The sequence below is a fragment of the Ostrea edulis genome, chromosome 7 (assembly GCF_947568905.1).
Source record: "Ostrea edulis chromosome 7, xbOstEdul1.1, whole genome shotgun sequence".
NCBI classification, from domain to species: Eukaryota; Metazoa; Mollusca; class Bivalvia; order Ostreida; family Ostreidae; genus Ostrea; species Ostrea edulis.
Genome location: NC_079170.1, coordinates 56,883,066 through 56,895,021, shown reverse-complemented (window position 1 = coordinate 56,895,021; position 11,956 = coordinate 56,883,066). Strand labels below are relative to the sequence as shown.

Sequence of the window (11,956 nt, the reverse complement as noted above, 5' to 3'; positions counted from 1 at the left end):
AAATCTTCGGTGGTCCGGCATTGTCTCCGAGACGTTATTTGCACTTGCGCGGACACAGGTTTCCATAGTTAACCATCTACATTTTTCCTGTGCTGTTTTTAACGTTAATGATGGGGGTTCAAAATTTAAATACGTAAAGCGCAATATACTTAATTTTATTTTGTTCGTTTCACATATTTTTCATATTACATGTTTACATGTTATTGTCGTTCATAATGAATTATGGCATTGTACATGGCGTTGCATAATAAACGCCAGCTGCTCCAACAAGCTCGCCTCAATGATAAAATCTAACAAACTCGAACTCTGGTCAGCAAAGGCCTCGATTACATGTAGCTTACCAAAGATTTGGGGTTAACGCTTCCGGTAAAAAGGAGTGGATACCCAGGCGATTCGCCCCTAATTTAAGTAAACATAACATATTCCCAATTGTATCACTACATCAACCAGGTACTACATTTGTATATAGTATGCCCAAAGTCCAACAAAAACTTACTTCTTCCTGTTATGTGGAAGTGCCATCACGAATACATTGAAATGTTACATACGTGTATATAAAATCAATTCAGACATGATTACATCTAGAACATGCAAAACATTTGAAAATTACTCGGGAAAATTATAATAACAATCTAACAGTTCAAAACACACATCACGGAAAAACATTCACTGGCATCATCCTGGCATAGAAGAAACAGAATTTATTCAAAAACTTCTACGTGAGAAGAAAAAATCTCCTGCTGTGGCCTTCAATTCGACATTTAGATATATCGACGACGTATTATATATTAACAATAATAATTTTCATTCATAAGTCGATTCGATATATCCCAGTGAACTCGAAATAAAAGACACCACAGAGTCGTCCACGTCTGCTTCATACTAAGATATTTTATTGAAAGTAGATATTAACGGTAAACTAACAACTCAACTTAATGACTAACGGGATGATTTCAGCTCATCGTCAACTCCCCATATTTATGTAGCAATATTCCATGATCACCTGCATATGGTGTTTATATCTAACAACTGATTCGATACGCAAGAGCTTGTTCTTCGTATGATCAGTTTTTAAATCGAAGCAGGCTACTGACAAACAAATTGATGGTGCAGGGGTTCCAACAGTCTCATTTAAAGTCAGCATTTTGCAAATTCTATGGTCGTTATAACAATCTAGTTTACCGATACAACCCATCATTGGGTCAAATGCTGTCTGACGTGTTTCATACCGATTGTTGGCCGTTCTTAACACACTAATTTTGACTACGGATAACTCCGTTTACCTGATCAGGATATGGGGCTCACGGCGGGGGTGACCGGTCAACAGGGGATGCTTACTCCTCCTAGGCACCTGATCCCACCTCTGGTGTGTCCAGGGGTCCGTGTTTGCCCAACTCTCTATTTTGTATTGCTTATAGGAGTTATTAGATCAATCACTGTTCGCTATCTTCACCTTTCACATGCTCTTTAGAGCCCATTCTACGCCCACACAGTGGCCAGACACTCTCCAACCTAGAATATTCTGGGGACTTCCCCAACCAACCCCGAGGGTTACAATCATATTCCAAAGTGCAACGCAAAAGTCACAGTCCCACTTCATAGATTTTTGCAGTGACTTTAGTTTATCTCCAACCAGTTGGTGTCACCTAGAAATTTGCCTATGAAGATGTTGTGTAGCTCATGTGTACTAGATATTGACACAGGTGGCCTAGTTGATCAGAATCTAGAAATTGTGTTCCATTTTTAGAACGATGTTTGGGGGAGTTTAATACAAAGGTGACATAATAACCTGTTCACTTGTACTGTATACTTTTTAGAATAGAATTCTTTAGAAATTTGTTTTAGACTATAATTTTTGTGGTAAGAAGCACTCTTCAGAAATACATTGAATATTACTTTACTAGGGACTGAACTTAATGTCAGATTTCAACAGCGCTATGAACAAGATTATTCTCGTGTGTGAATTCAGATCAACTGTACTTACTTACTTACTGCCCATTACGCCTCTGGCGTGTAGGGCAGCAACGAAGTCTCTCCATCCCTGTCTGTCGGTTGCCTTCTTTTGCAGAGTTCCCCAGGTTTGATGGTAAAATTTCATCTCTGCTTCTACTGTTCGTCTCCATGTTATCTTAGGCCTTCCTCTCTTTCGTTTACCCTCAGGTGTCCAAAACAGGGCTGTTCTTGAGATGTTATCCTGGTATTTACGAAGGATATGACCTATCCATTTCCATCGTCTCTTTGTTATGATCATGGCCATGTCTTCTTGTTGACATCTGTTGAGAAGTTCTTCATTTGATATCTTCTGTGGCCAGACTCTTTGTATGGAAGGTTGACAACTTCTGTTGGTCACATTCTGTTATCCTCCAGCACTCTGACCCATATAATAATATTGGCAGGATGCAACTTTTGTAAAGATAGAGTTTAGTGCGGATGGTGTACTGCCCTGATCTCCATACAGTTTGTAGGTTCTTGAAGGCTGTTCTTGCTTTGCAGAGTCTTAGTTGGATATCTGCCTCTGCACCACCATCTGTGCTTACCACGCTGCCAAGGTATGTAAAAGTGTTGGTATTAGGCAGTTCTTGCTCGCCTAACATGACTGGTGATGGTCTACTGATGTGCAATGTCATGATTTCTGTCTTCTTGATGTTGATGTTCAATCCAATTTGTCCTGCATAATTTTGTAGTCTGTTGGTTTTCTCTTGTATGTGCTGATGCGTATGAGAGAGCATGGCAATGTCATCGGCGAAGTCAAGATCTTCTAGTGTTGAGTGTATGCCCCATCTAATGCCTCTGTTGGAATCTGATGTTGTCTGATGCATTACCCAGTCAATGGCTATGATAAAAAGTGTTGATGACATAACACAGCCTCGATGGATCAACTGTAAACCACATTCAATTGTAATCTACTAATAAAGAGTAAAGGTACATAGAACTCTAAATATAGGGTAACCAAGTTAGCTGATGTAAACCAATAAGAGGCCCACAGGCCTTATCGGTCACCTGAATACTAGTGAAAAAGTATCACTACTTCCATGGGCTATGAAATCTAGAAAAAAATTCCGTTCTGAATATCTAAGCTTAATTCTAATGTTCAGCAACAGTATAAAAGAAGACGTTTTCTTAAAACTTCACTGCCTTCAAAAGTGCATACACTGATGAAAGGCTTTAAATAATAGGTGTATTAACATTAAAACATCAAAACATATGACTAATTTGGACTCATCCTTAAGTCATAATCCTGGGTTTTGATTGAAATTCACCATTTTTTGTACATCCTTTTCTGCTATTCCTATAAGTATGCATTTAGATTTTATATGCGATAGTGTTATTTGATGTTGATTTTATTTGATTTAAATTTCTTTCAGATGTCATTGAAAGTTATGAAATAACTTTCAATAATACGTAACTATTTAAAAAAAAACCCCCAATTAATTCCGCTTAAAATTATAATTAAGCAGTCAGATAAACATATTAAACAAATTCATATTTAAGCATAGCCTAGCAAATATAAACCTTAACCTTAAACTCTTAACCCTTGATTAATTAAATATTCCAAAAAGACCATTGGTTTGTTTTTCCCCCCGCCAAGGCCTTTAACGCCTTAGTCTATGAGTAGAGTTCCACATCTGGTTAGACTGTACAGGTAGGGTAGAAGGATATCTCTTACAGGATTTGCAATCACTGACAGTAAGTTGAATTTGACATTTCATACTTTTAACATTTCAGATATAACTAATATAATATTAATCTATGATTAATAATGTGAAAAGAGATAAAGACATAAATACTAAATACTAAGTTTGGCCCCACCCTGGGGTCAGAACCCTTACTCTGGGGATCATCAACTTTACAATATTGGTAAAAGACTACCTGCTCTATCCATTTAGTTTCAATTTAATATCAACAGCACTAAAGAAGATGTTATTTAAGTGTTTTACTCATATACATTATATAACAAGTTTGGCCCTGCCCTGGGGGATCATGAAATTTACAATTTTGGTAGAGCCCTTCCTGCTCTCCGTCGCCATGCATTTAGTTTTTCTTACACATGTGTGGTTCTTGAGAAGAAGATTTTTAAAAATTGGTCAATTTTGGGCAGTTTTTGCCCCACCCCTAAGGCCCCAGGTGTGAAGGAATCCTAAAATTTACAATTTATGTCGCCTTTGTTCCAAAGATGCTTCATACCAAATATGAAAAGAATTGGAATTATAGTTATCAAGAAGTTAAAAATGTCTATTGTTCACACATTTAATAACTGACCATTTTGGCCCCACCCTGATACCAAAACCCCTACCCCTGGGATCATCAAATTTACAATTTTAGTAAAGGACTACCTACTCTTTCTAAATATTTATTTAGTTTCAATATAGTATGAACAGCACTAAAGAAGATGTTATTTAAGTGTTTTACACATAAACACTATATACCAAGTTTGGCCCCGCCCTGGGGTCAGAACCCCTACCCCGGGGATCATGAAATTTACAATTTTAGTAGAGGTCTTCCTGCTCTCCATCACCATGCATTTAATTTTTAGGTCACCTGAGTAAACTCAGGTGACCTATTGCAATTGGTTTTCGTCCGTAGTCCATTAACAATGGAACATTTTTAACTTCTTGATAACTACCAGTCCAATTCTTTTCAAATTAGAGAACACATCTTGTTTTATACTGTTGCTGAACATTAGAATTTAGCTTAGATATTCAGAACAGGAAATTTTTTCTAGATTTCATAGCCCATGGAAGTAGTGATACTTTTTCACTAGTATTCAGGTGACAGATAAGGCCTGTGGGCCTCTTGTTCTTACACATGAAATGTGTGGTTCTCGAGAAGATTTTTGAAAATTTGTCAATTTTGGGCAGTTTTTGCCCTGACCCTAGGGCCCCAGAGGTGCTGGAGACCTGAAATTTACAATTTATGTCCCCCTTGTCCCAAAGATACTGCATATCAAATTTGAAAAGAATTGGACTGGTAGTTATCAAGAAGAAGTTAAAAATGTTCAATGTTCATGACAACCGGTTGCAATAAGTCACCTGAGTTTAAGGCCTGTGGTAAACTGAGTAAACTCGGGTGACGTAATAAACCAAATGGTATAAAATTCTACTGTGTATTCTGAAAAATTTATACATAATCAATCTACAAATTTCATCCCGAAATTCCGTATACTTCCCAAGATATGCAGAAATGAATTCGGAAAAATGCCTATTATTTTTGGTTGACTTTTAGCTGAGCCCTCGCACTATACAACTAAACAGAATGTTTGAGCATTACAACAAGCTATTACCTAGGATGTGCAGCATTAGATATCATTTCTAAGTTGAATTTCTTACCCCAATTACTAAAATGAAGTCCATAATAAATCTAAGTGAATGAAAATTGTAAAACCGTCTGCACTTTCACTTATCACTGCCAATTTTGATATTTGGTCATTTTTCGTCAGTTTTTGCCCCGCCCCTAAGATCCTAGGGGTGCAGGAGTCCTGAAATTTACAATTTATGTCCCCCTTGTCCTAAAGATGCTTCATACCAAATTTGAAAAGAATTAAAATGGTAGTTATCAAGAAGTTGAAAATGTTTAATTGATAACGCAAGACGATGGACGACAACCAATTGCAATAGTTTACTCAGGTGACCTAAAAATGCTTTATCTATGGCTAGTAAGATTAAAGCAAAGAATGCGTAATGTTGTAGAGAAGACAGGAGGATACAAGTTGACAGGTCAGAAAATTTTGCTAAAAATATGTAAAAATAACGCATTTTCAGGGTGACAACCCCTCCCCTTGAAAACCAAAATTAGTGGTAGAACCCCTTTTTTCAGAATTTTCTGGATCCACCCCTGTATCCAATATATGTTTCCAAAGTCCGAGTAGTAGTTTAATATAAATCCACATTTAAAAAATGTGCCTAAGTAATGTGCCAATTGAATAAATAATAAAGCATGATGCTTGGACTTCATTCACATTTAAAACAAATAATTCAATATTCGGTACAAAAATTTATTACTATTTTGAATTCAAAATGTACATAATATATGGTAGGTATATGTAATGATAAAAATTACGTAATTATACAGTGTTAGGCCAAAATGTACACAATATATAATGGGTAACTGTACACGTCATGATGACATATTGTATGATTTATACACAATCTTGATATACTGAAATTCAGGAGACCAGCTGATTTTTTTAATCCGAAGTACCATTGGCCTGATTACATCTGTAAATACATGTACAAATACACAAGAAATTCAGCGAAACTTCGATAAAATAAAAAAGTATTCTGTTGCAAATTTCAGTGTTAAACATTCTAAATATGCAGGTTTCCATCGATGTCAAATGGAACATCACAAGTAATTAATATCAAATAAAGAAACTTGTAGTGGTACTTTAGGCTTTCTAAAATGTTTCTACATGCAAACAATATGGTTGCGTGCTTTCTAAAAAAAAAACCCACCCCAATACATGTAATAACAAAATCTGTAGTGGGCAGTATGTAATGGCATGAAGAACAGATTTGATTCTGAATAGCAGTGAAAAATATGTACATGCTTTGAAAAAAAAAAAAAAGGTTAATGTGTATTAATGGTACAACAGCGTGCTCCACTTTTTAAAAAAAAAAAGGGGGGGGGGGCGCACAATCACTTTAAAATTAGATTTCATGGGGGAGGGGGGTTGAATTGTTCAGCAAATAATAAATTAGAATTTAAAAAAGTGCAGTCTTATTTAACTCATTATCAGTGTATAAACAAAAATCCTATTATAAAATATATTTTATTATTAATCAGATAAAAATATTTTACCCTCAAATTACAATATCTTGTCAGGGGTGGGTGGATGGGTGTTCATCTTTCAGCAAATGAATTCAAGTCATCAGTTCAACATACACTCATTCCAATCCGTACTACATAAGGTAAAGGGGGAGGGTCACCCAATGTGTGTCTTATACTACATGTTGAAATAACAATTTTGCATGTAAAAATGATGGGAAAATGAACGTTGTCACTATATACTAAGTTTGGCCCCGCCCTGGGGTCAAAACCCCAATCCCGGGGATCATGAAATTTACAATTTTGGTAGAGCCCTTCCTGCTCTGCATCATGACACATTTAGTTTTTCTTACACATGTGGGGTTCTAGAGAAGAAGATTTTTGAAAATTGGTCAATTTTGGGCAGCTTTTGCCCCATCCCTAGGACTCAGGGGTGCAGGAGTCCTGAAATTTACAAGTTATGTCCCCCTTGTTCTAAAGATGCTTCAAACCAAATTTGAAGAGAATTGGAATGGTAGTTATTAAGAAGAAGTTAAAAATATTCAATTGTTTATGCATGACGGACAACAACCAATATCAATTGCAATAAAAATGTAAAAAATCATGCAATTCTAGAATTAGAAGTGCACATTATTTATTTTTAAAGATACATAATGGAAAAGTTATCGACTGAATATTGGGAAAAATGCCTGCCCGGTGGTGAGTTGTTTTGCAAAAGAGGACTTCACCAGTACAGTGACCTGCTTTATTGTGCAATGAGCTTAGGCAGGCATATTTCCCAATATTCCGTCAACGACCTATAGTTAATGTAAAACGTTACATTTGAAAATGGCAGGTCAATCTACACCGTCAGAAAACTTTAAGATGGTATAACAAGAGTAACATATTAATGGTACATAATAATAATAATACCATATTTATATAGCACCCTTTTCATACACTATGTACGCTCAAAGGTGCTTATAATATGCCCGTGAAAAGGTTATACGGGTGTTTTTATTATAAGGAGTTTGTTTTGTGACATTGATTAGCAAACATGGCATGAGTTGTAGAACTTTAAGTAAGGTAGTATGTCATATCTTGAAAAATGAATGCAAACACGGACAGACATCGCTATACCTTAAAACATCCAGAAAAAGGCTGATGTATAGAAAATAAATTAATGCTTGCATTATAGGAATGTTTATTAATCTGTAATAGGAATGTTTATTAATCTGTAATATGCATACAATTTTAAAGATCAATAATAACCCTGGTTTAAAGAATGTTTTCTTAAGTCATGATTTGATGAATTTTACTCAAGGTAGTATCAGCCATCATGAAGCTGTGACAAGCTTTCTGTGCATAGTATGAATAAAAAGTCCTTGTTTAAAAACTGACAGGAGGTTAACAGACAAACCTAGAGTTCTGTGTGGAAAATATTTCCCCAAAATTAACCAAGTTCAACAACATGTAAATATTTCAAACATAAAAGAAAATGAGAAAATTGTTGAAATTTCCTTGTTAACAAAGCCCAATCTTTAAAACTGTGAGAGGAGCTAAAAGGACAAACCATGCATTCACTTTATAATATTTCCTCTGACTAAATTGACTAAGTTCAACAATGTGTAATTTTCTCAAAAATTAGAAAAATCAAAATCCTAGCCACATGCACATCTTCAATACCCACACAAAACTGTATAAAATATAGTCCTCACTTGAAAATTATGGAAGGAGTTAAACAGACAAATCATATATCCTCTGTATAACATTAATTTTTTCAAATAAAGGGACAAAACTCCTGCAATAGAGGTCGAAATGGATCAAAATTGCAACATGATCTAGAGTGGCCCACAAAAAAGCTAAATAGTAAGTTAAAATTTCAGCTTGATATGTGACAGAGAAATGAAGAAAACAAACAGAAAACCCAGCACAGACAGACAGACAACGCTGTACCATAATACTCTAAAAACGGGCATATAAAAAATCATTAACTTCATTCTATTTCTTAATCATTTTAAGAATATTCTACATTAGCCAAAGTACTCATATCAGTCCATAAGGAATTTACACCTCTGTGGTTCGCTTCATAAGCTCGACACCACTTCCTAGGTCAATATTGACGGCAGAGTCATCCAAAACATAGCTCTGTTGACTGTAACTTGTTGAAGTACTAACAGGAGAGGTTCTACCAGTGTCATAGCCACGGTTAACTAGATACGAATACTTTGGAGCCTCATTAGGATTGTTTATCTGTTGTACCAGTGGCTTTGGTTGAGAACCAGGTAAATTTTGCTGGGTTACTGCATGGCTTTGGTTTGGAAGTGTCGATGATCCTGGCACTGAAAGTCTAGCATCAACTGGACGAAAATGGCCTACAGGGTTAAACTGGTTTGGAACCGGAAAAGCTGGTCGAACAATTTGCCCTACTGGAGGCATAAACCTAATCGATGGATTGCTAGGCTGGTTGGAAGGCATCATGGGATACCCCTGGAATGTCGCTCTTTGTATGACCATCCCCTGCGATGGCCTGGCTTGAAATGGCACACTTGTGGTAGGTTTAGGCTGTAAAATTGTTTGTTTACCTGCATTGGATTTGTTTTCTTTCCTTTTCTTCTTGCAAGTTTTATCAGGTTTTGCATAAAGTGAAGTTTGAGGATCCTGTTCTTCCCCCTCAGAATGAGAGGACTCTTCCTCTGAACTCTCTACCTCACTCTCAGTCTCTGGACTACCTTCACTGTCAGATTCTTTGTTACACTGAATTTCACTGTTTGTCTTTTTTATGGTGTTTCTAACAGCATTAACATTTTCAATTGAATCATAGCCATCATCTTGACCAGTTTTAGCACTTCTATTGACTTTTCCTGCTGATTTTGGATGAACTCTTGGTTCAATAATTCTTTCAACAAAATTCTCCTGTGGATGGTCATCATCAGCTTGAACAAATGAATCATCTTTCTCATCACTGTAGCGGTCTCTGCCTGAGGTGTTATTACTGCTGTCACTGTATCTCCTCTCTCTGTAGTGACGATCCATGTGATCTCTTTCATAATCATCTCTTCTTCTTGGTGGATAATTCCTTACATTTCTTGCAGCTCTATACCTGTCATGTTCCTCATATGGAGGTGGAGGAGGAGGCTTCCTGGGAAGGTCTGGAATTGTGAGCAGCAATCTCTTTAGAGTATTCATATTTTATCTACATACTAGTACTATTTTCACGTCTGTGATCTTTTCAATACAAAAGGCCCTTGAGCCACATCACTCACCTGAGTCAAGGTGGCCTTGCCACTTGTTCAGCTGCGAGTTTTAAAGGATGTTTTTTATAAACCTTTATTTCCTTTTTAAAAAATTTGAAGATGTTATCGGAAACACAGATATTTTTCTTTAGGCCTGATTTGCACAAACTTTGATCTACTCTGTGTCAGCAATTTCAACTTTTCTGGCCTAGTGATTTTTTAAAAGATTTTTAATGATTTTGCCTATAGTGAATACAGGGTTATTTTCGCCTTTCTACACTTGCAGACAGTTTCCTCCCATTTTAAATTTGCCCAAACAGTTGTGTTAAAAGAGAGATATGAGAGAAAATAGTTTCGCCCACTCTTAAATTCGCCCAGTTAACGAGGGCAAAAGGGATAAAGATAAAACAGGGGCAAATATTTCCCTGTATACAGTATATTCGCATGTAAAACTTTGATCCACTATTGTGGCCCCAACTTACCCCAAGGGGCCATGATTATAAAATACTTGAATCTGCACTATGTCAGAATGCTTACATGCAAATTTCCACTTTTCTGGCTCTGTGGTTCTTGAGAAGATTTTTAAAGATTTTCCCTAGATATTAGCATGTAAAACTTTGATCTTTTGATCTTAAAACTTTAGCTCCACCCTATATATTTGTATGTAAAACTTTGATTCCCTATTGTCGCCTCAACTTAACCCCGGGGAACATGATTTAAACAAACATAGATTCTGCACTATACCAGGAAGCTTTCGTGTAAATTTCAACTTTTCTGGCCTGTGGTTCTTGAGAAAAAGATTTTTAAATGACCCCACCCTATTTTTGTCTTTTTGTGATTCTGAAGGAGGCATGACCCTCATTTGAACTTGAATCCCCTTCACCAAAGGATGATTTGTATTAAGTTTGATTGAAATTGGCTCAGTGGTTCTGGAGAAGAAGAGGAAAATGTGAAAAGTTTACAGACCGACAGAGTGGACATACAGTCAAAAGATAATCAGAAAAGCTCTCTTGAGCATTCAGCTTAGGTGAGCTAAAACTGATTACCAATCAAAATTTGATGGTAAACAGATAACACACTGTATATTGAATAAGAAAATTTAACAAGGAATTGATACCATCAAAGACGCTATCTTCCTCATCAGTTGGGGGTCTTGACCACCTGCGAGAAGATACAGGAGATTTTCTGATGGAAGCAAATGGTTGTTTAGATCCCTCAGACTGCCAGGCTCTGCTGTGTGGAGCTGAACGAACGCTGCCATTGAGCGAGGTGGCTGCTGTTTGTGGGGCCCCATCCTTCAAACGTCTCTCCTGCCACCGTCGATTCAGCCCCCGCTGTCGACAGTAACAGTAGGTGAGAACTGATGGTACTATGATAACCAAAACAACTGCAAATATGATCCCCACAATGTAAATGACCTCCGACTTGGTGATGATGGGGTTGTAGTAATAACTCTCACAGCCATAGCCGGCGCCCTCATCACAATTGTTAGGGTTCGAAATGTCAGCTGCAATGAGATCAAAATCCTTATCAATAAATCAATGATCAGAGAATTATGTCAATTAAGTCTAAAATAGGAACTGACAAAGAAGAAAACAAGCATTCTGAGAGTATTGCATGGCAATACATAGTCCCCTACTGGTTGCAAAAATTACTGTACCACAATATTATTTAAAGTTCATTATGTAGGTTATGGTAAAAGGGAAAATTAAGGAAGCAGGATAGGAAATCAACTACTATTCAAGTAGACCAGGGGAAAAAAGAGAATTTTATAATTCGGTTTAATTAGGTCTTTAACCAAGTCAATAAACTGTGACATGTAGGTGATCATGAATAATTTAGCTATATTGTTGTATTACTATGCTAGAAGTTTTAATGAGTATAGTACTCTTATCTACAGAGATAAGAAACTTGTATGTAAACTAACAATTAATGCTATTTTCCAAGTCCAAGTATCTTTAGTCCAAAAGTAGGTC

The 11,956-nt window shown here is 36.5% G+C and overlaps 1 protein-coding gene across 2 annotated transcripts in view; it reads right to left on the bottom strand.

Moving 5' to 3' along the window:
- Window positions 1–5,978: 5,978 nt before the first annotated feature.
- The window catches only part of LOC125653316 (uncharacterized), a 19,262-nt gene continuing 13,284 nt past the window's right edge, over window positions 5,979–11,956 (bottom strand). For both annotated transcript variants that reach the window (XM_048882737.2, XM_048882738.2), the window contains exons 5-6: window positions 11,098–11,487; window positions 5,979–9,896 (exon numbers count right to left, since the gene is read on the bottom strand). In XM_048882737.2, coding sequence (XP_048738694.1) covers window positions 8,812–9,896; window positions 11,098–11,487 — 1,475 coding nt within the window. In that variant the 3' untranslated portion in view covers window positions 5,979–8,811. The remainder of the gene's footprint in view (window positions 9,897–11,097; window positions 11,488–11,956) is intronic.